The sequence below is a fragment of the Spodoptera frugiperda genome, chromosome 5, assembly GCF_023101765.2.
Source record: "Spodoptera frugiperda isolate SF20-4 chromosome 5, AGI-APGP_CSIRO_Sfru_2.0, whole genome shotgun sequence".
Lineage (NCBI taxonomy): Eukaryota > Metazoa > Arthropoda > Insecta > Lepidoptera > Noctuidae > Spodoptera > Spodoptera frugiperda.
The window spans coordinates 9,574,817-9,602,708 of NC_064216.1; the positions used below are offsets into that span (position 1 = coordinate 9,574,817).

Sequence of the window (27,892 nt, forward strand, 5' to 3'; positions counted from 1 at the left end):
GCCGATAATTGTTCATTGTGGTTTACCGTCAAACATAAAAATATAATAAGGAACCGAATGGAACTGGCACATTTATTTCACCTTTTCGGTGAAGGAAACTGCCCTTGTGTAATAGGCCTTTCAATCTCTCATACTCCTGTGTGTATAGATTTGTATTTTTGTGGGATAAATCTCGTTGTACATAGAGAAGGTGTATAATTTACACACTAGCACACTATAATAAACACACTAGCACTTGGAGCAATAGAGTTGACAAACTCTATTGCTCTCAAGTAGCCACAATAAATGAATCGAGTTTAGAGTTGAGTCTTAGTGTTTGGTTATGGGTGTTTTTGAAGGGGAATTCATCCAATGAATCGTCCCAACATCGGCGAGGCGAAAGGGAGTATCAGGCTCTTACTGATTAAAAACCACCCCGTTCCTTCTCCTGCATTTCAAGCTGGGGTAGTTTGTAGCTCCGATGATGTTATGGGTTGACACAGATGTTATGACTGAAACGTAATTAACAAACTTATGTTTTTCTGAGGAGGTATACATATACTTTGTAGAATGGCCAAACACCATCATCGTAAGTTATAAAACAAAATAGGGCTGACCTTCCTTTCAACTAACGAAAAAAATATCTTGAAGTAGTTTTTCAGTCAGATAACACAGACTTTAAAGACATGTTATTCAAAAACTCCCTACCGAAAATCCCCGACTTATTAGTATACAAACAAATTATCAAAACATTTTAACAGATATCCAAAGCAAAACAAATCATCATTAAAAAAAAACCTTAAAAAAAATCTTTAAGAAGGATTATCCCGAACCGAAAAAGATAATCTGGTCATCCCACGGAGTACTTACCCGCGAACCTCATCAGTGTTGGTCGTTTAAAAATAAACATTATTGCCTATATTTCCTCCAGAACAAATACTCGTCGGTGCGTAGGTGACAGGTCCATTCCCTCTCATCATTATTGAAAAATATTTTTTTTACGACTGAACGATTTATGAGACCATTTCGTGGTGTAAGTCGATTGTAATTCCGAGAGTTTAACTTGACTCATTATTGGAGGTATGCGTAGTCGATTTGTGGAGTAAGAAGAAAACATCTTCTTGACTGGTTGACGTTCATTCTTAACGATAAATAATAATATTGCTTCTACACGAGTAATTAAAAATTAACTGCAATGATTTTTGAATCTGTGCCCTTAGTACGAGTTTTCTTTACGTTTAAACGAGAGCTTGTTCGGTACTCTGTTTGGTATATTCGATCCGGCTAATCAGAGCGTCGAACGCGCACATGTTTTGGTTACTTTAAACGTTAATCAAACTCATACCAAGGGTACTGAAATCTAAGGAATAAACCAGTATACTGAAGAGCAGTTTAAAGTAGACCGCATAGTCGCTTACTACCAAGTCACCATATGGCTAAACACCGACCCATTACTAATAAAAAAAAATATATTAAAAAGTACTGGACAAATTTTACAATGCATCCAACCTGTGGAAACCATGTGGAAGTCATTGATGCAGGCTCAGTCGTCCAGTAATCGATTCTCAAAAGCTTTTTGACTCGTTAACGAATAAAAACCAATAATATTTTTAGTTAACTAAAAATTACAGCTTACTCACGTACATTAATGAAGTAAAGCTCTACTAGTTTCGAGTCACAGAGGAACTCGCGTAGAGCTTTTCTCCAGTAAGGTACGTGAGTAAACCTTGATTTTTAAATAAGTTAGTATGTCTTACGATAGTTATTATGAAAAATATTTTAAGTGAATTATTGTCACTAGGATTGTCTTTAAATAACTAACTGCCAAGAAGCAGTACTTAAAAGATTAAGTAGCTATAAACTGGACTTCTGAGTAAGCGAACTTGAGCTCGATTTCTGTGTCAGAGAAAGTACGATAAAATTGGTTTTCAATTTCGTTGTTCTGAGAATTTCCTGGATAATTGAAGGACAATCGAAGATATCATAATCGTAGTCCGTTCGACTTTTGTAAAAAGGACTGTAATGACTATAATACAATTTAATACGGAACCCTTTTTTGAAGGGAGAAAACCTTCCAAAGCCTTCTCTCGCCTTTGGCGAGGCGAGAAGAAGTGTTAGACTCTCACTGACTAAAAACCACTCTGTTCCTACTTCTTCTTTTCGAGCCGGAGCCCCGGTAAACCCGCTAGACAGTCTGCAGTTATACGGAACCCTTTTTTTTGAGGGGGAAAATCATCCAATGACTTCTCCCGCCTTGAGCGAGGCAAGAGAGAGTGTCAGACTCTTACTGACTAAAAACCACCCCGTTGCTACTCCTGCTTTTCGAACCGGAGCCCCGGTAAACCCGCTAGGTAGTCCGCAGCTCCGGATCAGACATCAGCCCTACTGGGCCCCATCTGTGGTGGTCTGATAGCTCTTTGATGCGCGCTATACGGAACCCTAGAAACGTCTTCACGTAGTCCCGATACCATTTAACTGTGTGAACGTTTTAATAGGTAATGACCACTTAGGTGGCCGATCTTTATGGCTGTTTTATAGTTCACATATATTTTCCCTTAAACGGATAATTACTTGAATAAAAACAATTAGTGTAGCCCAACAATTTTATTAATTTCCATCGATAATGGCTTATAATTATTCCAGTATGCAATTTGAATCGTAATAAAATGGTAAATAAGTTATTATTCATGTTTTTTTTTTTATATGCAGATTATATGATAGTTTTATATCTAATTAAAGTTCTATAAAATGTGTTCATCTATGAAAACCTGTGACTCCTCTGGTGTTGCGGGTGTCCATAGGCGGCGCTAATCATCAGGTGACGCCCTACATAAACTATTGTTATATCCATGGAATATAATGCCGCCTTGTTCTTTTTCCGTGGTTTAAAAAAGGAATCTGTTAAAATGACTTTTGTATTAAAAAATCTAATTAGAACTCAACTAATAAATAAAGTTATTTTATTTGATTTCATAAAAGTAAATACACATAGGTACATGCAAATAAATAAATAGATGTACTATACAGGTAGTTCACACATCAATTTAAATTGATTAAACATCGTCTTAATTGATTAGACTTCGTAGAATCATTAAAACTGCATATAATATAGTGATATATCGTTACTACATTTCCCGGAGATTAGTAATGAAGATGTTTATGTGTATATTTATGTTATGTTAACCCTTATTAAATATGATTTAATGTCTAGTTAAGTATGTTTATATAAAAGTGTTTGATGCACGCGAGAGATCAATAGTTCCATAGTACATAGGTACTTATTAACAAAAAATATATCAATTTAATTTATATATTCAGTTCCTGATGGGTATAACCTGGGTGTCTTCACAGCCCGAGTGAATAGTTTACTTATGGGCAGACGTGCTCCATCGTACGCATCATCACTTACCATCAGGTGAGATAGCGGCCAAACGTCGACCTATTAAATGTAAAAAAAGTTTTTAGTTCAAATGTTTTACGACAGTCATTCCTTTATGATAATGCATGCTAAACACCTTACGATTTGTCTGTGCAGTTTTAACTATACAGTTAATTCGTAGTCCATAGAGCCTACACGACCTTACGATTGAATTGTGTAGTTTTAACTTTACTGTCAATATTTTATTCCAGACCATAATCTACCCCTGTTCCAAATTTCATACTAATCCCTTCAGCCGTTTTGATGTCATTGAGTAATAACAATAATATACACAAACTCACAAGATTTCCCATTTATATTAGTATATGGTAAGACTATACAACTATCTAATAATAATTACACAATATATTATAAACATTTGCGCGTAACCGTTGTAAGTACGGAATAAATTTTCTTTAACGTTCAATAAAATATGTAATTTAAACTTATGATGTTTTGTTTCAAATACATATGAAACTTTTACCTCTAAGGTTTTATTTACAGGAGTTATTATGTTTATATTTAACTAGCTTCTGTTAGCTGCTTCGCCTACGTTCCCAAGGGATAATAAGTGGCTTATATGTTATTCTAGATCATGATCTACCCCTATTCCAATTTTCATGTCAATCTCTTGTAACTGTTTGGACGTGAAGGAGTAATAAAACAAACAAATTTTCACAATTGTAATACTTATTAGGATTTTTGAAGAGGGGAAAGTCATCCAATGGCCGCCTTGGGTGAGGCGAGAGGAAGTGTCAGACTCTTACTGACTAAAAACCACACCGTTCCTTCTGCTGCTTTGAGCCGGAGCCCCGGAAACCTATGACGTTGTCCGCAGCTCCGAAATTTATTTTACATGCCACTAATTAATTTACACATGAAGTTCATTTGCTAACGTTAAAATGCAAAACTCGTATCGAGTAGATTGTAAACTAATTTCTGAAGGTCAAAACCGGTCAGCAATTTTCCAAACAAATTATAATAAAACGTAATACAATAACGAAGTTAAAATTTACGAGTTCACGTTAACTACCAGTTAATATACACACAAAGAACCTTTGTGGCTACAAATGCTCATTCTAGGGTTCATAAAAGCTGAACTGTACCTCTACCATAAGTTTACGGCAATAGTATCTGTCGATACTCGATAGCGATGATGTAAATTTTGAGTTAACCGAATTTTAGTACCGTATGTGACCACTAGAGGCGCTGTAAATTATTTTCATAGAAAAATTTACATCGTCGCTATCGAGTAAACGAGCAGACGGATCACCAGATGTTAAGGAATTGTCGCCGCTTTACACCTGAAACACCAGAGGCGTTACAAGTGCGTTGCCGGCCATTTGGGGGTTAGGAATTTAAGGGTTGTTGGGGAATCGGGTATTGGGAAGGGGGGTAATTGGGCCTCCGGTACCTCACTTACACAACGAAATACAACGCAAGCGTTATTTCACGTCGGTTTTCTGTGAGACCGTGGTATCACTCCGCTGGAGATGACTCATTCGTGCTAAAGCATGGCTCTCCCACAAGCATGGTTCTCCCACAAGCATGGCTCTCCCACACTTATATCGACAAAATACTATTATTTTAAGCTCATGGTAGAGGTTACCCTACCGTTAGCTAAATATGTAAGGAAATACTTAGAGTTGTAAAATACGAGGTACTTGGTTATGTTATTAACTGATTTTAGTATGTAATCGTCATTGGTATTCGATGTTTCAGGTATAAGGTGTTGTTTGTGTTTTTGTACTAGGTGAAATTAACTGAGATTCTTAAATGGGCGTTAACATAGGTTTGGTTTACATTTTATAAACTGGAAATATAACAGTGCTATTAAGTCACTAAATATTGAGTATTGATATAAAATTATCAATAGATAGTGACAGCGGAAATTTTATTTTAAAATCTTCCAAAAGCTTAATTAATATACCAACGTATTTTAGATTTTAGCTAATTGCTTTTGAATCGAAAACCATGCACTCATTTACAATTACGTCGACATTAACGCAATTTTCGCACCGAACAATATTTTACTCGACCTACAGATCACACAACTCAAACAGTCTACATAAACAAGTCAAGAATGTTATGCAACAATAGAAAAAAAAATGGCGCAGAAACCAGAAAGAGATTATTAAAGAAAAATAGAATAATATTCTAAGTGGTTATGGCGAAACATTGATAAACAGGAGCATTGCAACGTTTTTTTACTGACTTATATGGGGCTACCAGTTACAATACTGTATTCACATCAAGCTACACTTAACCAGTTTAACATGGCCTGGCTTTGTTTATACTTTCCGCACATCCAAAGGCCAGTTTATACTGTTTTTGTGTAGCTTGACTTGCAGCCGTGTGTACTATGATCGAGTTTAATCACCTACGACTTGCTGTGGCCTTGGTTAATTGGAATTCCTTATTGTAGTTTTTTTTATTGTTTTTGTGTAGAAGTGTTTTATAGGGGTTAGGGTTGTTTTCTATGGAATATATTATATTTTATTGTAACTTTCGTGGGACATACTAAATTAATTATTATGTTATCGGCTTACTTACGTAATGTTTTGAATGATATGCTCATGAATATGAGCCTCTAGCATGGCTTGAAACTAGTCGAGTTCCTCGTCAAAACATTACGTGAGTAAGCCGATAACATAATAATTAATATTATATTTTGTCTTGATCTTAAATTTAATAAACTTAAACTGCAAAATAGCTAACTAAACGTAAATCAGCGTCTTGATTTTAAGCTTTTTTGAAGGCCTTTTGACGTTAGAAATTTAATGGTTGTTGGGGAATCGGGAATTGCGAAGATTGGCAAGGGATAACTGGGCCTCAGGTAACCTTACTCACACAACGCAAGTTGTTTCACGTCGGTTTTCTGTGAAGCCGTCGTATCACTCCGGTCGAGCCGGCCCATTCCTGCCGAAGCATGGGTCTCCCACACTTCTTATTCGACGGTGACGTAAAATAGCGATCACAAAAATAATACCCTAGCTTCCATTCACAAAAACAAAAAAATCATTAAAATTTATATTTTTACGATAGCACCCAATATTAAAAAAATAAAATGAATGAAAATCTTCTCATGAATATATGTAAAAGGAAAGAGATTAGCATTATAAAACATTTAAAACGTTATATTAAGAAATAATCGGGATCAAGGTCGGGTTAGAAACGTGTTTTTTTTTAAACTTTTATTAAACAGTTTCCTATTTCATTAATAAAACATACAGTTAATTTGTCTGAGGGTACATAACTTAGCATTTTAGTATAATAATTTATGTTATGAAATAGGTATATCGGAAAAGTTTTGCTGTGTCAAGTCAAAGGTTACTCCCCTTACTCCGATTTCTTTATTATTATACATCTATTTTCTTCGTGTTATTAGAGGATTTAAAGTATGTGATTATAGCTTACTGGATGACGAATTTTTGTATTCTATTCTAATAAAATGATAAATATTTATTTTTGCAAGTTGGTTATAAGATAACACTTTTACACGTCAATCTTTGAAATAACTAGATGAGGCTTATCCAGAGGTTTTCAGATAGGGGCCTGAAAATGTGGCGAAATTGTCCCAGTAAAGGATGGTACGCTAGTATTTGCTTCGCGCTTGTCTTGGTTGGGCTCTAGATAAATAATTCTTATAAATACACTCGGCGTCACAAAAATCGCACCTCTTGGAATATTGTAAGTTTAAAACATGTCCCGCCAGTAACGAATACATTACACCTTATTAATATTGGTATCAATTGAAAGTACGTTTAACGACCTTTAAATTAACAACAGTTAGAATTCCTAAACACAACAGATCTCATCAGCACGTAACGTTAAAAAAATGTTGTCAAAATATTCAGAATGGGATAACATTCCTCAAGAGACTGTTGTCACATTAATTCGTCCATGAGAGAAAGCATGGAAGCAGTCATCAGGGCTAGGGAGGGTAACACTAGGTTTTAAGTTGTTTTAAGGACTTATTTGCTGATAAAATAAAGTGTAACTTTTTAATCATTTGCATTTGCTTGCTTTTTTATTCCCCGGTAAACAAAAAACCAAATCCATTGATTTATTCTTAAACTTAAATGAATTGCCTTTCCAATGATACCTTACAGTCATATGTCTGCCATTGATTAATAGGGTTAAAATGACTATGAAGGGAACTTTTAAAGACGTGCGATTTTTGTGACACCGAGTGTACTTAACAATAACTTTTAAACACTATGACCAAAAGTTTCATTTAAAACTATGTAATAGGAATGAGCGTTATCGTAACACAATAGTTTGAATCGTTTATGAAACTAATTATACTTTAAAAGATCTTTAAAATTTAAATCGCTCTTCCATCCTGTATATTAAAAGCTATGATGAAAAAATTAATGTTTCTTAACTTCCCATGCTGTATAAACATAAGAGTTCAAATAAATTAATACTAACCCACGTTTCCGATACACGTGTCAAAAATAATTGCCAAGACCACTGACCTCCTTGCACTAACCACGCCGAAACGAACCGATTTAAATCGATCACTGTTGTATAATCGGGTACACTCATTGAATAATCGATTTATAACAAGTGACATGGTATCTTATTTTAAGCCTTTTTGGGTTTCTTTTAAGATTTTCTTTGTTCAAAACAATTTTGGATGGCATTTTGATTGATATTTTCTATTGAAATTATTCGAATTCACCGTTATATGCTGTTGTTCCTTTTTTAAACAGTGTTCTATTTATGAATCGAAAAGCGTTGTGCGGTTTAAAGCTAATCACCATCTCATTAAAATGTGTGTGGCCAGTTTTTCTTGATCCGTGTCAAAATGAGGTAGAATATTGTTATGCCCTAGATCTAACATGTTGCTCAAGACTTCTAGTTTTGACAGGCAGTGCCATTTTTATTTATCTAGATTTTATTCGAATGGAAAATTGAATTTAAATGTCGAAGGTCGTCTGAATTATTCCCTCATTCCCTGCCGGATGTTTTGCACATAGATTTTAATACTATTATGACCTGAATTATTCCATCCTTTAGATTTTTTCAAGTTCCGTTTCTATATGTCGTATCACGATTTCAATAAGAAGCAGATATGAGTAAGTTGACGTTGCTTGGGAATATACGACTCATTCAAGGCCAAGCCTATAAAATTTTATTATCTTTAAATAATTATGCCATTATTATATGTATGTATGTATCTACGTCATATACGCACAATATAGGCTTCCTCCGAAACAGCTCCACTTATTCTGATGGGATTAATGTGAGTAGAGTAAACTAAAAAGATTTAAGATCCCAATTCGGGAGTATTAAATGGCACTGGATTCAATATGCGATCTACCTACCAACCGCTACTAAATATGTTATTAGTAAGAACCAAAAACGTAGATTACTCTTTATTCCAAACTATTTATGCTAATGAAAAGACGACAAAACCGTCGTAACATTTTTTCAATTGAAGTTGTGTACAAAAGCCATTCATGTGGTTTCTTTTGTTCCAGAAAACTAAGCATCTTCACAATGAGACTAGCAAGTCTGCTGGTCCTTCACGCAGCGGGAGCAGGTCTCGCATCACCCACAGTCCTGGTCTCCAGACCTGTCGCCAAGGTTCCAGTGGAATGGCTGCCGATAGACAACCAAACCGTCTACAGGCTGGGTGAAGGGGAGAGTAAAAGGTACACAAATATTGTGATGGTATTTTCATGACTAGCGGTCATTATGAGTACAGGCTTACCATCAACAGTGTTTGACTTTTAATATCCGTCAGTTTTCTGCGTTTTCTTTTTGAAAATATTGTTCATCTGTTCGTTAGTCTCGCTAAACTACGAGTATGGCTCGACTGATTTGGTAAATTTTAGTCTTGTATTATTTGTGGAAGTCCAGGGAAGGTTTAAAAGGAAAGAAAATGTTTAAGGTGGTACGAAGTTTACCGAGTGATGGACCATATTTTACCTTAGAATCTATCTTAACATACTGATCAGATTTTATAGGAACTGACATGTTCTATAAATAAGATATTAGGAATCATTCAACCACATACCTGCTATAATAGAAAACTAATTTGTCCAGACAGCAGATGCAAACCACAAAATACTTAGGCACTCCATGCATTAGTTTGTATCAGTAGAAAAGTGCATACCTATCTCATTACCATGAATTAACAAGTAATGATGATATTTTTATACCATTTACATTTATAAGCCACTTACAAGACGCTCACAGTTATTGAAACGTTATTTAGATAATGCTTAACTAACTTGGCTAAGAACTAACTTGGCATTAACATAAAAATGTAGAAAAAAGAAGCAAAAATTAAGTGTTGAACATGACATCTATGTTTGAAAATGTAAAACTTCTTTAGATGCAGTTCGATAAAAATTAGGTTGTGGATTTCTTTTTGTAATGTGTAGTATGCTAATGGAAAGTAATGTAAAGGCATGTCTCGTTGCTCAAATGGTCGCAAAAACGGTTGACAAGTAGGATAGATTTTTGGTTCGGTTTTTTTTTTGAGAGGGGAAAATCATCCAATGCCTTCTCTCGTGTTGAGCGAAGCGAGAGGAAGTATCAGTGTCTTACTTCTGCTGTCTGACTTAACACCATCCCGTTCCTATTTCTGCTTTTTGAGCCCCGGCAAACCCACTAGGTAGTCCGCAGCTCCGGAGCAGGCATCAGCCAGTATCACCTCTGAATCGGTTAGCGACGGTACCTATTAGGGATTTTTCGGTATATTGAAAAATTTCCTCAGTCATAGAGGAAATTTTGATGAGCTGACTTGGGTGATATACGTTCCAGCGTTCATACATATATCATACTAGCTTCTGCCCGCGACTTAGTCCGCGGAAAATTTAAAAATTTAGGGTTAGTACAACCCCTAATACTTAAGGGGATGAAAAATAGATGTTGGCCGATTCTCATAGATATCGGATAAGCCCAAAAAATTCATTCGGTCAAGCCGTTTCGGAAGAGTATGGAAACGAAAACTGTGACTCGAGAATTTTACGAGTATATATCATTATATACTTTTTATGCCACTGGAACACTGGCGTAGCCGCAAATAGAAGCTAGTGTTCCAATAATATAATATCACCATGATTTTGTTCCAGCTTGGAGCTGAACACCTCATCTATATCCCAGACTATAGTCTTCATCACCATCAGTCCGTGTTCCAGGGATTTTCACTGGGCACTATATTATGGAAAGGCTGGCAATAATAACGGTAGGTCTTCTTTAAAACAATATAAATTATACGAAACAATGAATTGTATGAGTCTTTTACGATGCTGAATTCAGTAAATCTTAATGCAAAAAATAATACATTTAAAAATATTTTATTTCCAGGCCAACTTATACTCCAAAAAGAAAGCGCGAGCGGGGAAATGAGCACATTCTCGTTGAACATATCACAGCATGACAAATATGTTATGGTTGTAAGTATGAACAGGACTATACAGAACTTTTGATAGTGAAGTAAAATTTTTTTCAAAACTTATGTCAAACAGCAAGAATTGGTTTTTGTTTAAACAAACTGACTGCAAAGCTGTTGGAGCGGTGGGTAGGTAACTGGCTGCCGTGGACCGTGTCGCGGGTTCGATTCCCGCACGGAACCGCTTTATGTGATCCACAAATTGTTATTGCGGGTCGCGGTGCCAGTTGTATGTAAAATTTTATGTTTGCAAACGCACCCACGACACTGGAGACAATCTTAGTTTACGGCAACGTTAAAAAAAAAAAACACTTTTTTTCAGTTATCAACGACGCGAGGTGGTGCTGCTGTAGTCAGTGTTCGCGGTGAGGCTACAAGACATGTGCGCATGCGGCTTAGGGTGCGTTCGCGCAGAAGGCTAGCTGCTAATTGGGAACCTAGGTGAGTTCTGAAATACAAACTTTGTCACTAGTGACTGGTAAACATAGAACTGTAATAAAAATAGTGCCCTTAACCGTTTCTTTTTTAAAAGAAACTTTAGAAATGTAAAATCAAATAAAAATAGATTTTTCCTAGATTATAAAAAACCTGATATTTAGTTAATAATATGCTTCAGTTTTTAGTTGATAAACAATCTGTTTCAAATACGATTAGCTTCATTATGGTCTTGGATGTGCCAAAATAAGGATTATTTTTCTTCCATAACACGAATGTTGATCATCTAAATGACACTACCCACCTATTAACAAAAATACGCTTTAAATACCAAACTTCAGATTTAACTACAGTCACAATACTCTCAACAATTTCGAAGTGACCAAGCCTTGTAAGTTACAAGCTCGTTACACAAGTCATGTGTTATCAAGTCTGCTATCGGTAACTCGTAATAAAGTAACTATGTGGCCGTTAAGTGAATTAAGTATTGGTTAATCTTGGACTGTGGCGCTCGGAACAGGTTAAAGGTGGATATGTGTTACTTTGTCCACTTGCGAATTATTGTTTGTTTTGTTTTTCTTTTGAACAAAGCACGCTGATTCGTTGATTGAGAGTTGGTTTTTTTTACTTTTAAAAAAAAATTACTTTGATAAAAGAACTCTCTCTCTCACTATGAAGTCAATTTTTTTTTATTGCAAATTGACCGGGAAGGCCCTTTTGAACGTCAAAGCAAATATTACAATATAAAGAAAATCAAATGTCTGTCTGTCGGTCAGTCCTCTAGTGAAGCTATTTGCTAGTTCCAAAGTGTAAATTCCTATGGAGAAGAACGAGCAAGAAACTCCTCTGTCGGATTAGGAAAAGTAGTCAAATAAAATAATCAATGCTCACCACGACATGTTTTATATCTCTTTCTCTTTCAAATTTTCGGCAATTGTTACCCCTTGACGATGGTATAAACCCAGTAGTTATCAGGTATTGGGGTGATGATGACTAGGTTCAACTGAATATCCTTTAAAACCCGTACAAGGAGAGCAAAAGTCGTTAATCTCCTAAAAGATATCTTCTATATACCATATCCAGTGCATTCACTAAGATGCATACTTCAGAATCAATATAACACACACCTAAATCACCTCGTCCGTTGACACTCAGAAATATCTCAATAAAAACAAGTTGCTCGACGCACCGTTAGATATAAATGTCTCACATACACATGTTCCTTGCAAGAAAACCAATGAATTTATAACACTGTGCCTTTTAGAGCCAATGCTGTTCGCTGCAGGTAATGAAATTTTTATGAAGACTTTGATTTATTGGTTTACTTCAAGCTTACTTCGCTTTAGATTTTCATCGATTTCTTAGTGTTTTGTATCAATATAGGCAATAGTGATAAATGGGCTATAAAATAAATGTTATAGCAATATGACAGCTCTATGTTTTGAATTTAGATGAGGACGCCATTTTCGAACTAGTTTTTCTCATTTGTCTTCCTCAACTGTTTTAAAAACATCATCAAGTCTTATCCTAATTTCAACAATCGTTCTTATTTTACTCTCATGTTGTATCATCAGTACCCTTAGTACGAGTTTGTTTCACGTTGAACGAGAGCGAGTTCGGCGCTCCGATTGGTTGGTTCATTCGAGCTGGCCAATCAAAGCGCCGAACCCGACTCCTTTCCATTACTTTACTGAACGGAACTGTAGCCTAAGTATGTAAGGCTACAATTCCTTACATTCCATATCAATAACAGCTTTTTCCATTACTCCTTCACAAATAAAATTCCTCATTGAGACCATCAGATGATACACCATGAGAAATTCTAAGATGTCTTAGTACAGTTACAAATATTTCCTGATAGTGCTTTTTATGAGCAAAATGTTCTTTATCGTCCCACGTAGCCTGTCAATCATAGATGCTGCTATACAACATTGTGTGTTGGAATTCCTTAGGTTTTAATTGTGTAGGATCCATAGAGCCATGTGCTTGTTTGAGATGCCTTGATGTCCCGTTATTAAAGGCTACAATGACAGGGTTGGCTGTTGGTTCTTAGAACTGGTATCTTATTTTCATATATTTTTTAACTGTCTTTAAAAAAAAGAGGTTCTTAGTTTGACCTGTATGTTTGTATGTTTGTGCGCGATTATCTCGCGTTTGGCTGAACCAATTTTGTTGCGGTTTTCAGCGTAGTATTTTTCCGGCTTAGGAGAAGATATAAAATGTATTATTACTCGACTTAAAAAAATGGAGGTTCGCTCGTTAAAGGTCGAAGGCGAAGTCGAAAATGATTTTATAAATGTTGCTACTGATAGGTCACTCGTTAAATAACTTAAATCTTCAAAGAATGCTGAGGCACAATTCTGTTATTTTAGCATTCCAAAAGAAAAATATTTGAAAGCGTTTAATGATAAAAATATGTGGCAAATATTTGCAACTTTCTCATCACTATTTATGATAAACAATATAAAGATTTAGCTTAATCGAATACAATCAATTTATGACAATATTACTTTGAAACAATATTAACACAGACAGAATTAGAATTTCAATTAACAAATTTTGTAATAAGGACACCATCGATTGACGCACAACCAGCCGTTTCGTCCCCATTCTTGAACTCGTAAATCAGTTTATTTGTAAAGCTAATACGAGTCCGGGTTCAAAGTCGTGTCGCCGCAATACATCGATATTAATTCGTTAAGCAATACGTCACTAAATCTTACATTGTAGGTTCTCTACAGCATCAAAGTTACCTTTAAAATCTTCACTATAAACACTTCTTCTCTATTTTATCGTGCAGACGTATACCTTGTTTTATGGAATAAGCCAGTAAACGAGCACCCGATGACCTGATGGTAGGCAATCGCCGCCGCCCATGGGCACTTGCAACACCAGAGTTGCAGAGCACGCCTCTTGGGGGTTAGGAATTCAATGGTTGTTGGGGAATCAGGGATAGGGAAAATTGGGAAGGGGTAATTGGGCCTCCCGTACCCGCTCTCAGACAACAAAACACAACGCAAGCGTTATTTTACGTCGGTTTTCTGTGAGGTCGTGGTATCACTCCGGTCGACCCGGCCAATTCCACAATTAAAACACTTTCGAATAATATATTATCATTATTATAAATGTATAAGTCACATCGCTACTGAGTAATCAGCTATCATCGACAACCTTTATTTTCAATTGTTAATTTATTTTATATCAGCTGTTTGCGTGGCACGGTCGTCCAATATCAGTTTTGTCTTTAATTTAGCAACCAATATAATAAAACAATAAATTAGTGACTTCTCACTAAAATAGTATCCGAATACAATTCTGTGAAATAGCGAATCTTTGATCCTTAATTTACCTTATAGCTACCAAGATTCTTAGAAATCTCTTCTGTCTATAGACGACACTTCGAAAAGGGTTTGATTAAATTTATATTAAACTGGAACTTAAAAGTCGAACAAAATTATTTTTTTTAATTATTTTATTATATTGTCACGCCTTTTATCCCTAAAGAGGTAGGCAGAGGTGCACATTATAGCACATTTAACGCCACTGTACAATGTACACCCAGTTTTCACAATTCCTGTTGTAAGGTCCCATGTAATATGGTGGTGAGCCTATTGCCATATACGAGGCATATTTCCAGACTCCGTGCTATTACTGAGAAATTTCCGAACAAAGCCCAGCAATACTTCGCCCGACTTGGAGAACCGAACGCGAGACCACTTGCCTGTCGGTGGCACTTGCAACCACACGGCCATTGAGGCAATCAATAAAGAATTAAAAATAAAGCTTAAATTCCTGACCCCCAAAGGGTAACGCATTTGTAACGCCTCTGGTGTTTCAAGTGTCCATGGGCAGCGGCGATTGCTTGATCAGGTGATCCGTCTGCTCGTTTGCCGGCTTATTCTATAAAAAAATAAAGATTTAAGTAATCAAAATTGAAGATTAAGAAGTATTCCAATTTCTATCATTCATCTTTGTATATACTACTTACTTAATTAAAGTGACGACAAGTAACATATTAATTAAGACCACTTACAGGTATGCATAGTCCTGACTCGATTAAGTATGCATGCCTTAGTTTCTATGTTTTTTATTTGTATGAATTCCTTCGTAGCACAGAAGGTAGTGATAACTCAAGCATTTATTTAATTTTGATCTACTTGAGACTAGTTTAGAAGTTGTTTTGGTATTATATTTTATCATGTTTAACTTTATTTTTGATTGATATGATTTGAGCTTTAATATTTTACTTTTTTGTGGGTTGTGGCTGTGAACTCGGGCCTTTAGATTTTTATGTTTAATATTGATAAGATTTTTTAAACGTTGCCCCACACTAGAAATTTCATCTGTGTCGTGGGTGCGTCTACAAACATACAAATTCACAAAGACACATGACATCCAGACTCGAAACAACAATTGGTGGATCACATAAAGTGTTGTACCGTGCGGAAATCGAACCCGTTACACAGCTCCTTGCTACCGCGCCAACCATGTAGACATTGCGATTTAGATCTTTTCAACAGACATTTAAAATAAATTTTTGAAGTTACGGGTTATCAGAAACAAGAGTCATTTTTATGGTATGCGATTTCGATCAAAAATTCTATTACACTTCTCCATAATTATCTATCATCTTAAGTTCTGCTGCTTACCAGTTCAACTACCCAGCCATGATTCCAGATCAAGCATATCTTAATTAATCAAAAAGATCAAACGATTAATTAAAAAATCCAACGCGTTTATAATCACCATCTTGTATTAGTCCAAACCACTTTTTTATTCTACTAAACACGTATATCTGAGAAGCCATCCTACCTTTAAAGTAATTCAATAGGATTTTCAATGTTTTCAACGTAGCTCGTCAATTTAACTTCAATAATTGACTCCTTATAAAGATTGTTAAGAAAGTTGCTAGTTTTCTCGTTCTTGATTGTATCTTAACAGGCGGCAGCAAGTCAGGCTATACTTTTCCAGTATATCCTGGTCTCTCTTTTTGTTGATAGTTTGTGAAATGATGGGTCTTACTGTATTGGTCGTATACTGCGTATTGGTAGTAGCTACAATGTCTACATTTCTTATGTTTTTCTTCGTAAAGTTTACTTTTAATCAAGTGGTTAGACTCTTTATGTTTTTAGTTGGTTAAATTAAATAATGAATTATTATTTTGAAGTAATATTTTTTGGTGAGAGGTCAATAGGTGCAGGTTTTATTTCTATTAACGGTTTTCAATTGACTGCGCGGTTGGTGCGATGGCTGGGCAACCGGCTGCCGGGCAATGTGCAGCGGGTTCGATTTCCGCACGAAGCAACACTTTGTGTGATACACAAATTATTGTTTCGGATCTAGGTGTATGTAAACTTGTATATTTGTAAACGCACCCGCGACACAGGAGAAAAACCAAACGCGGGGCAACGTTTAAAAAAATAGAACACCTCGTTGATCAAATGATCGCTTTCAACATTTCTTATCCTTCTGCATAAATACTATTTCAATTTTATATTGGTTCCAGCCCAATTGACCCTCAAGAAACCACATACTGCGTAGTAGCATCACACAGAAAGAACTACACGTCCCTCTGCGCAGCCCACCATGACATCAAAATGAGTCGCTTGGAGAACAAATCCAACAGGCTGAATCAAGAATTGGATCGTATCAAACAAAATGAACGATTAGACAATGAAACACGTTTTGATTTGATTTCTGAAGTTGATAACAAGATCAATGTGGATTCAGACTTTTTCAATGTCTATGAAGGGAATTTCAATAATGTCTTTAGAAGGAAGAAGTTTGGTAAGTGTTGTTTTCGTCCTTTGCTTTAATAGCAAAGATTTTAATTATTTTTTTATAGAATAATCTACCAGACAGATCATCTGATGGTAAGCCATCGCCGCCGACCATGGAAACACCAGAGGCGTGACAAGTGCGTTGCCGGCCTTTTGGGGGTTAGGAATTTAAGGGTTGTTAGGGAATCGGGGATTGAGAAGATTGGGAAGGGGGTAATTGGGCCTCCGGTAATCTCACTCACACAACGCAAGCGTTGTTTCATGTCAAATTGCTGTGAGGCCGTAGAATCACTCCGGTCAAGCCGGCCCAATCGTGCTGAAGTCCAATTTTCCAATTTCAAAAAAAAATTAAATTTTGATGCAATTCATTTCAGGTCGCAGCACTAAAGTGACAGATGAGGATCCAGTAATCGCTTGCGTTGGTGGGAGAACGCATCATTTGATAGAAAACTTGGACCCGAGTACGGTAATGACACATTCTAATGCCCTTATTATTATTACTGAACTGATTAATCGTATTTACCTAAATACCAAGTTAAAGGTTTAGCAATTGGCGGTCCATTGTCTCTGCCAACCCCTATGGGAGACAGGCGTGAAGTTATGTATGTATGCTAAATACCAAGAATAAGTTTTTGGGAAGTCGTTTTGTCCAATAAACTTTAAACTTCTGTTCACAAACAGAAAGACCTTTATACGCCATTAAAATATTTTTTTTCCAATTAATCCCTATAATATTCTTTAATAGCTAAATAATATGTCTCAATTCCAGACTTACTTCGTCAGCGTGTTCGGTGTAGCCAAGGACCGTCGCTCTGGGTCTTTACTAGCGATGGGCAGCGTACGTCCACGCACATCCACTGCGAAGCGACTTCGAGAAAACATACCAACCAAAGCTGATATTAGAGGAAGAAGCGTATTTTATTTTAAGGTACGTACCTACCTGACGAACGACGTAACGGGTTACCGGGGTTCCAGCTCAAAGCAGGAGAAAGAACGGGGTGGTTTTTAGCCAGTAAGAGTCTGACACTCCCTCTCGCCTCACCCAAGGCGGGAGAAGTCATTGGATGATTTTCTCCCACAAAAAAAAAGATACGTACCTAGTTACTTATCTACGACAAGTTGGACATGTGTGACTTCTTAGACTGACTCCAAAGCAGGTCGCAAAGTTCACTACTAATCTCCCGTCTATCTCTCATCGCAACAAAGTGTTTGAGAGTTTCATTGTTTTAACCAAACATCCACATAATGTTTCAGGCAACAGTCGGCGCTGGAGGTGGTCTCTGGTTGACTCTATCTACCTGTGGAGGTGCAGTCGATGTCGAAGTTCTGGTCAGGGGTAAAAGACTGCACATGGTTAGAAATATAGGTAAGAATTTAGTTTGTTATTTAATTATTTACAATATTCGTATTAAAAAATCGAAAGATTCTCACAAAAGCCAAGTTTCTGTGCTCTAAAATTTAGCAAAGCTTGCTTTGTCGAAATCAAAAAACCCTGCTATTATTTCACTATCAATATTCTAATCACCTTTGCCTGATTTTTGATCATCCCTTACTTTTTCCTGGTTTAGTAAGGGGATAAACTAATAATAATGATTATTCTTACAAAATTCTTTTCCATTCAGACCCACACTCCAAATTCTTCGTGCCAGCACCAATCGCCACATCTTCAATCCAAGAGACGAGTGACGAAGGTTCTGTGCAGTTTGACTCCAGTTCCGAGGAAGCCAGAATGAGATACGTCATCAAAGTGGTGCCTAGTAAATGGGACAGAGATGGTGCTGTGGGCATTGAAGTAAGTGATTTTTTTAGAGTGAGAATTTGTCTCTTTCAAGTCATGAATACCCAGTTTTGTCGATAGATTGGTCAGACATGAATAACGGCCAATTCCAATAACCTATCTATCGGTAGGTTTGCCTCTACTAGAGATAGTATTTTGACATAAGCTCCATACAAATTGTATCTCTAGTAGGCAAATCTACCGATAGATAGGTTATTGGAATTGGCCGTAAAAGAACGATGGAATAGTAAAGAATCAAGAAGAGCTATAAGGACTATTTCTTATCTGTCTATCACTAAAGTTTTAATAACGATCAGATATTTTTCTTACATGTTTGTAGCCTACCAATGTAATGTTAATGATGATAATAAAATTTTGTTTCCAGTTAACAGCATCAACAACTCGATGGGGAATGAACACTCCAGAACTGACTGAAGATGGAGCCGTTGTCAGAGAACTGCGGCCTATCAGATCTTGTAGATCCGTGGATGTAGCTTTCTTGCCCGCCACGCATAATGCTACTGATGTTATCAGGTACCTATAAAAAATTCTAAAGTGATACGAAAATTAGGTTGTGCTGTACTAGCAGCAAAATAGATGCGAGTCCATAACTGATACTGATTACTATCATCAGGCCTGCAAAAAATACAAAATGAAATTTATAATTATGAGCTGTCGTCGGCGGTATTTCCCAACTGACCTTCAAATCTTCAAGAAAAGAACGTACTCCTTTTTCAAAGACCGGTAACGAAATTGTGACACTTCTGGTGTTGCGGGTGCTGATCAAAAAAGAAAAGCTTATAGAGCTATCACAATTTGAAATACATCTAATTTTGTTTATTCCATATTTCAGATATTGCATCATTGCCCGAGAGACGATAAGTGGCGAGGCCTACGGATGCTGGTCAACCAGGAAAGCAGTCAAGGGCCAATGTGTCAACCACACACAGAAATCGTAAGTTCATAAAAAACTTTTTAAGTATGGAAGAGCCATACTTCAGCACGAATAGGCCGGCTCGACCCGAGTAATACTACAGCCACCCAGAAAACTGACGTGAAACAATGCTTGCGTGGTGTTTCGTTGTGTGACCCCAATCCCCGATTCCCCAACAACCCATAAATTCCTAACCCCCAAAAGGCCAGCAACACACTTGTAACGCCTCTAGTGTTTTAAGTGATCATGGGCGGCGGCGATAGCTTACCATCAGGTGACCCGTGGGCTTGTTTAGCGGCTTGTTCCATTAAAAAAAAAACTGTAGTCCGATATAAGAATTATATTTTTACAGTTCATTAAAAAAGGTATATGTTTTCAGATCCAGAGTAATAAAGCAGAAAATTGGAGGACTAAAGGCTGGAAGGAAGTACGCGATACAAGTGATCGCTTCAAATAAAGGATATTCGGTGCCTTACAATACATTGTATGTAGACACTAAGGTTTCATGCAAAGAGGATTGAATATAGAGATAATTGTTTTGTTTGGCAAGAAGAAATGTATGTCATTAATTTATCAAAAGTCCCTTTAAATACAAAGTCCCATTTCAAAATGATTAGATCTTACTTAGTCATGAAGCAGTTAAAGTACCTATATTAATTACGGTTTTCGATTTCGCACTCCTTAGATGGCGCTAGTGAGGCGTAAGATCCTATTGGTTTGATAAGATTAGCTGTTATAAGTTAATATCAGGTGATCAGTTTGCTCGTCTTCCGACTTATCCCATAAAAAAAACTATTCATTAATTTACCTCACGTTACTACTGCGTCTCTAGATGTGCAAAAACCTGATTCTAGATTAATTTTGAGAAGATTCTACGTAAAGCAAAATCATACTAAGAGTACTGGTTAAATTCAACACACTGTGAATACATGCTTCTTGCGAAACAAAAACTATCTTTGGTAACAGTATTAGTAGATTAAAAAATGGTTTGAGTGGTTTCCTTTGTAATACATAGTTTAAAATATTTTTTCTATTTATATCCGTTTGTGATCCAAACCTTGCCCAATGTAAATAAATCATTTTGTGCCTTGAAAATAGTATTTTTAAGTTCTTATTAAAATATTTAATGTTTTTTATTATTGTACCTATTACTTTCTTTGAGAATGTGGCATTTATTTTTGTGTTTTAATTTTAATTAAATATTTTGTAGTCGTGTAGTACCTAGATCGATTTTTTATGCTTGCTTGTTGTTAATTAATTAGATAAGTAGTACATACCTTCTTTTTCTACTTAAGGAAAGTTTCTTTTTTTTTTCTCCTTGAGCCGGCTTTGTTAGCGATATTAGATGAATAAGTATTTAGTTTTAATTTAGGTACATTTATGTAGGCTAATAAGTTTGTAACTGTAAATCAAATAGTTATTTTAATTGAATATGAAATCTATAAGTTCCTATTATTTTGTATGTAAATAGAGTTGATTGTAATAAGAATAATGCATAATCTATAAATAAATAATAAATTAAAACAGATCTATGAATTTTACTGTGTTTGCTTTCACAATAATTTCATGAGAAACACCGTATTATTATTAATAAAGAGACATAACAAAAGATGTCCACAGCTGAGCTTGAGTATTCTCCTAAATAAATATGTACTTACTATAAGAATATTTTGCCGACACAGCTATTCTTTTCTCGATATAAGGATTCTTGAGTAAAATACGTAAAAGTCATGTAAAGATAAATAGATAAAAAACGACAACGTAAATAACGACAAGGAACGGAAAGAACATTGTCGTTGCCACAGGGTCGTTGCAAACATTTATCTCTCTCTCGCATGTATCCAAACGAATTATTCGTTCTAGTAACGTATCCAAACACAAAACTTCAGTTGACATGTCATCTGTCAATATTTTCAACTGTCACTGTCATAAAAACTACATTGTTTTGTGAACGTATTTGTGTTTAGCGAATTTTTATTTAAATATCGTGATTAAAAAGTGAATAGTTCCTGAAAATAACATAATAATGTCGGTAAAGGAGAAAGAATTCTTTGGGCCGCTAACTCTTCATGAGAAAACGGATAACCCGTCGATTTTCAAAAGCGAAGAAGTTACTGAGTGTTCATGTGTTTTATGTGAACAGAATTTCTTATTGCCATCAAATGAGAAGAATCTGCTCACCCATTTGTTCATGAAGCATCGTCTAGTTATAGCTGATGTCAACCAAATTGCTGATTTGAAAGAATACTTGCGATATTGGCGACTGAGATTTAAAGGTTAGTTGATGTACGATTGTAAACTTTTTTTGTCCTTAACATGTATATTTGATGATTAACTGTCGTATGTTAGGCTAGGGCATGATACGTTTCTCTATCTTACAAATGTAGAACTGCCCATTACACTAATATTATAAAATTAAATGGGAAAGTTTATTTGGATGTTTGTCCGTTAATCATGCTAAAACTATTGAAAGGATTTTGATGAAATTTGGTATGAGCTGACTTGAGTGATAGGATACTTTTATCCCTTTAGAATGTAGATGAAGCGGCTGGCAGAACTATGTAAAAAGATAAGAGAAAGCCTTCCTAATGCCGTGTTGCAAATTGTTTGCCCTTTCATACAAGACAAATCACTATTCTGCAACCATAACATGTCTTTTTCCAATACTGAACCATGAATTTATTAAATGTTGACTTAATAATAAAATACTGATCACAGAACAATACTTGCAACCATTTTAAGGGATATTGATCTAATATCTTATGATTATTCTTATATACTAAAGGTTATTCTTATTTACACTTTGATGTCATCTGCTACCCTGTTTAAATTAGATGAATTTATAGCTTTCACCTTTATGTTTCAGATCAAAATCTGCCATACTTCTGCACTACAATGCTGCTTGACAACAAACCAGATGGTACAAAATCTAAAAATGAAGAATATTATTTACTCAGCGATGTTCTTCCCGAAGACAAAGAACTACGTACAAACCTTCAACAAACAAGACTAGAAAAATTATTAGAAAGACATCAGTTTGAACGGGAAGATAAAAACTATGTACGAGAATGTCTCTTCTGCCGTAACATATCAACTACAACCAGAGCAAATTACCTGAACCATTTGTACGAAAAACATAACTTCCACATTGCCAAACCAGACAACTTAATATTCATTGATGAATTAGTAAATACAATAGCAACTAAACTAGAGAAACTGCAATGTATATTCTGCGAAGGCAATTTCAAAGACCGCACAATACTAAAAGAGCATATGCGTAAAAAAGGCCACAAAAGAATTAACCCAGAAAATAAGGAATATGACAAATTCTTTCTAGTCAACTACGTAGGTGATAAACAACAAAATAAACAACATTATAGATTAAATAAAAATCACAATGTGAAGAAAACATTGGAGTTTGAAAACGATTCTAATGTTGACAGTGATCCAGAGTGGTCAGATTGGACCGAAGAGAATGGTCCATTGATCACCTGCCTCTTGTGTGAGCACACAGAGAAAGAATATGACAAAACATTGGACCACATGGAGAAACAACACGAATTTTCCTTTACCAAAGTTACGGAGGGAATGGATTTCTATCACAAAGTCAAAATAGTGAACTACATACGTCGTCAAATACATTTGAAGCAATGTTTATCATGCGACACGAAGTTTAATGATCCAAAGAATTTGGAAAAGCATTTAAAAGAAACTAAACATTGGGAATTGTGCAAGGAGAAGTGGGATCAACCGGAGTACTACTTTCCGACGTACGAAGATGATTTGTTCCTGTGTTTTATACAAGACGATGATGAGAGCTGGTGGTCAAATGATGACCAGGAGATTGAGAAACGTAATAGCATGTCTGATAGTATATCTAAAGAGATGGCCATGGCTGTTTTAGGTGATTGAATTTGTATAGTAGACTGATACATAAAGACTGTAGTACGAGTTTGCTCTATGTTTAAAGAAATCGATATGATAGCGCTTTCGGCGCTCTGATTGGCACGCTCAACTAAACCAACCAATCAAGGGGTACTGAAGAAATAAGCAGATTATGTTTTTCTGTTAAAGGAATCCCACAAAAACATTTCATGTTAAATGTTGCCAAGACGAGACCATATAGCTCGCACTGTCAAAAAGTAATCAGATCCCGTGTAGAGCCAAGTTTCTAACCCTATACTTTTGAACTGGCGAGTCGGCCGCACGGACTTTTTGCTATTCGTCATATGGGCTTGAGCTTAAAAATCTATTCAATCTTCTAAACTCTTTCCGTGCGGCCAACTCGCCAGTTCAAAAGTATAGGGTTAGAAACTTGGCTCTACACGGGATCTGATTACTTTTTGACAGTGCGAGCTATATGGTCTCGTCTTGGCAACATTTAACATGAAATGTTTTTGTGGGATTTCATTTCTTTTTGTAGGTTGCTTATGATAGAAAGATAAAATGAGCGACAAATTCACCTACTAAACTACTAAATTTATAAGAAAATTGGAAACGTAATCCTAATACTTTTTATCAATGAAAATTAAAACACTAGTATCTAAACCTTTACCTACTAAACTACTAACAATTAAATATTAGGCAAATGGTTTTTTTCTCCGCGATAGCAAACTTTTAAATCACCGAAATATTCCGAAAACTTTTCATTCAACGAGACAACCGTCAACGACGTCTGCCCTCGCGCGTCTGCCCGCGTTCGGGTGCCGCGCTCGCTGACGGGCCGATTATTTTTAGCTACTGCGCGGGGACGAGGGGGCAGGCGGCGGGCGTTGGCGCATACTATACTTACGATGCTTATGTTCAAAAGTATAGGTTGATTAATAAACACTTACCGAAGTGAAGTGTAGTAATATTATTCATATCTAAGTACTTATGGGTAGGATAATGTTTTGATTTGATGAAAAGTTTGTGTTCTATGTACTTGTGTATAATTTTCAGATCTCAAGCAGGAAATAGGGAATTAAGTTTCCCTATTTCAGATTTTTACCCCTCCGCGGCCGCATTCAGACCTCTAGCGTCAAAAGTTGCGGAAGTCTCGAACAAACTTTCACCCCCTAGTTTAAGGGGTTGGTGGGTAAAAGTTCCAAGTTTTAGGATTTTTTTGTTGTTTGGGTACTAATACTAGCTTACATACCAAATTTCAGTTTTCTAGGACTTCAGGAAGTACCTTAAGAATTTTGTTGATCATCAGTGAGTGAGTGAGTGAGTGAGTGAGTGAGTGACGAAATCGGGGTATTTTAGATATCAATAAAATCTAAAGTATAAGAGCTATGCAATTGAAACCTTAGAGGTTTATTAAGTCTACCACTGACATTATATCCTGAAAATTTTGTTTATCTGGTATAACCCAAACTCAAGTTATGAAGGTTCAAAAATACGACGAAGCGCTTCGAGAAAAGGTAGGTAGTGCCCTTGCGCTTCGCTTGGCTCGTCTTGGCGGGGGCACTACCGTGCCCCCAGATTTCAATGTTATGGTTGTAGACAGAAAGTTGGAAATGTAATATTGATTGTGTAATGTGTGTGTATAATTTTGTAAATAGTTTTAGATTTTATTCTAACTTTGTTAAAGTTTGAATTTGTAATTTGATCATGTTTTGTTGATCCGAAATCAATAGTTATTTAAAATTTTATTAGTTGTCCTATTGATGGATGTAGGTATTCGTCTTCTACATATAATTATTATGTTTAATTTATGCAATCATAAAACATGAGCAATCTACATACTTCTGACTTAGTTCTAATTTTTTTGTAACATAACTGATTTCTTGCTGCCAACTTATGAAAACAAAATTATATTACCAATTTAAGTGTACATTAAAAAGTATGTTATACAAATATAGTAAATGTATAGGAGAGATAGCCCTTGGTGTGTTAGCCCTTTTTTTTATAGAAGCTTACACTTGATTGTTCTTATGTTAATAATTTACCTACAAATATTTTACTATACAGGTGTGTACTCTAGGTAAATTGTTGTTACCTATCATGTAACACTTGTATTCAAGAGCTTATTGTTAAATTAGTCGAATAATTATTTGCTATGGTCAAGGAAACATAGATTATGACAAACTAAATTGACTGACCGCCGTACTCTTACCCTTTAATTGTTACTTAACCCAGTCCTTAGTAATGGTTTTCGGAACAAAATCGTTACTAAGGAATACCTTAGCAATGATGTATTCCTTACCAAGGTATTCCTTAGTAACGATGTCTCAGAGTATACGGCAGTTAAAGCTTTTGTGCCGCAAAAGGCTAGTTGAACAATGTTAATGATAAATAAATAATGCATTTTTATGTGAGATTGTTTGCATGCTGTGTATGTAATGTTTTACTGCAATTAAATCATAATTGTCTATTTAGATATTATTGTGTACAGATATATAAATAAATAAATACGTTTTGTTATATACAAGTATTAATTTAGTTATCTTTATTTTAAAAACCCATGATAGTCCACTGATGATTTTCCCCCTTAAAAAAGTCATAGTATTCTACTCCAGGCATCCCATTGATAGGTTTAATTCTGAATTCTATTGAATTGATGTATATTCTAATTAGCTAGTTTGCATCCAGAACTAGAATAATATTAATGCATTAGGTAGGTAATTATACAACTAAAATAGCGAATGTTCAACCTGTTTTGTTGTTCATTCAATCACGTCATCATGGTTGAATTAATTTATATTGAATTCGGCATGCTAATACTGTCTGTTTTGTATTACCCAAAGGTTTTATAAATTCCCAAAGCGCGAGAAGTCATTGGATGATTTTCCCCTCTTAAAAAAGGGTACTAAAAATTAAAACACCGTGATTGAAGGGAGATATGTTTGAAGTACTTAACAATACCTTAGTAAGTAGGTACTTAAGTGTACTTTCCACCCTTTGGCCGACTTATTGCCACCCTGTATTTACGGAACCCGTTTGTTTGTATTACAAGTTATTAACCCCCTTCCCCTCTCCCCTACTCATTTCCGTTTACTCGACCCGCAAATAATTTCCATCTTTGTCTATAATTTTCTTAGCTAGGTACCTACGATAGGTAAATTAATTATTCAAATGTAATATTGCCAATTAGTAAGTACCATTTTGTACCTATCTATTTAATGGCAAGGAAATAAAAATAATATCTAGGAAATAAAAAAATAACGAAAAGGCACCATTCTAATTTTGTCCTTAACTAAGCGCGATCGTAAAACTCATCATCTTGTTACCTTAAACACATCCAATTTCTTACTTTTAAGCACACTACCCATCTTCAGTTTTAATTGTACCTACACACTATCATAGGTTTATGCAGCCTACATAAAGTAAGTACCAACTCTACCACTAAAATCTCCTCAGTGGCTACCATTCACACCTATTATATGTATAGGTACGTAAGGTACCTACATCGGATCCTCTCAATAGACCAACCCCGGAAACCGGTAAACGAACAGACGGATCACCTGACGGTAAATGCCGTCCATGGACACCTGAAACATCAGAGGCGTTACTGGCCCGTTACTAACCTAACCCTAGATGATTATGTAGCTACCTATATCATCTTCCATAGACTCATATCAAATAGGTATCATCAGTGCCGACGTTAGGGGAGGCGTGATGGGGCGATGGCCCAGGCGACAAATTCTGGGGGGCGCCAAAGTCTGAAGTTGAAGTCTCTTGCCTCTCCTGGTGACATCGGCATGATTCTGTTCTGAAATGCTGTGTTAGATGTATATATAATCAGGGCCTTGTGTTTAAATATTAAAACACAAACAAAATAATTTACTTGGGATCAGCAAAAAACTAACACTTGATATTGCTTCCCTCAAGTGGGCGCCACAATATTTTCGCCCGGGGTATCAGTGGCACTGGGTATCATTTTATCGCAAATCAATAGCAACATACTGAACATAATAGGTACTTAACCTACCTCTTCCTTATTTGGAAGTCGATAAAATTAGGTAGGCTGTAATAATTAATAAAGTTAATAGCTACGATGAAGTGACCTACATTATATATTTTGATGAATGAACTAAAATAAGTGAAACTATCGCTGTATCAAAAGTAAAATTTGAACAATATTAATGAACAGTGTAATTGAACCTTGTTGAACCATTTCGTTTGATTAATTTCAGCTTTTGTGAATAAGTTTCAGTTTAATGGAAATAGGTAGGTA

The 27,892-nt window shown here is 35.8% G+C and overlaps 2 protein-coding genes across 6 annotated transcripts in view; both read left to right on the forward strand.

Annotated features, from left to right (window-relative positions):
• The window catches only part of LOC118271791 (protein NDNF-like), a 48,204-nt gene extending 27,851 nt beyond the window's left edge, over positions 1–20,353 (forward strand). The window contains exons 2-13 of one of the 5 annotated variants that reach the window (XM_050693634.1): positions 8,887–9,060; positions 10,489–10,601; positions 10,724–10,812; positions 11,131–11,249; positions 16,750–17,030; positions 17,398–17,489; positions 17,793–17,951; positions 18,278–18,389; positions 18,646–18,815; positions 19,186–19,334; positions 19,654–19,755; positions 20,114–20,352. In XM_050693634.1, coding sequence (XP_050549591.1) covers positions 8,887–9,060; positions 10,489–10,601; positions 10,724–10,812; positions 11,131–11,249; positions 16,750–17,030; positions 17,398–17,489; positions 17,793–17,951; positions 18,278–18,389; positions 18,646–18,815; positions 19,186–19,334; positions 19,654–19,755; positions 20,114–20,255 — 1,702 coding nt within the window. In that variant the 3' untranslated portion in view covers positions 20,256–20,352. Of the gene's footprint in view, positions 1–8,886; positions 9,061–10,488; positions 10,602–10,723; positions 10,813–11,130; positions 11,250–16,749; positions 17,031–17,397; positions 17,490–17,792; positions 17,952–18,277; positions 18,390–18,645; positions 18,816–19,185; positions 19,335–19,653; positions 19,756–20,113 lie in introns of all 5 variants that reach the window. The other 4 variants (XM_050693635.1, XM_050693637.1, XM_050693638.1 and 1 more) reach the window with 4 other exon arrangements.
• Positions 20,354–21,667: 1,314 nt separating this feature from the next.
• Positions 21,668–26,140, forward strand: LOC118271778 (zinc finger protein 277). The gene is made up of 2 exons (XM_035587985.2): positions 21,668–22,010; positions 22,601–26,140. The coding sequence occupies exons 1-2, from the start codon at positions 21,761–21,763 to the stop codon at positions 23,644–23,646; spliced, it is 1,296 nt and encodes a 431-aa protein (XP_035443878.2). The 5' UTR covers positions 21,668–21,760; the 3' UTR covers positions 23,647–26,140.
• Positions 26,141–27,892: the final 1,752 nt, after the last annotated feature.

Excerpts from the sequence above, each read along its gene's own strand:
- LOC118271778 (XM_035587985.2), top strand. The coding sequence starts at position 21,761 with ATGTCGGTAAAGGAGAAAGAATTCTTTGGGCCGCTAACTCTTCATGAG. Across the intron at positions 22,011-22,600 it reads TTGGCGACTGAGATTTAAAG|ATCAAAATCTGCCATACTTC; the intron begins GTTAGTTGATGT and ends TTTATGTTTCAG.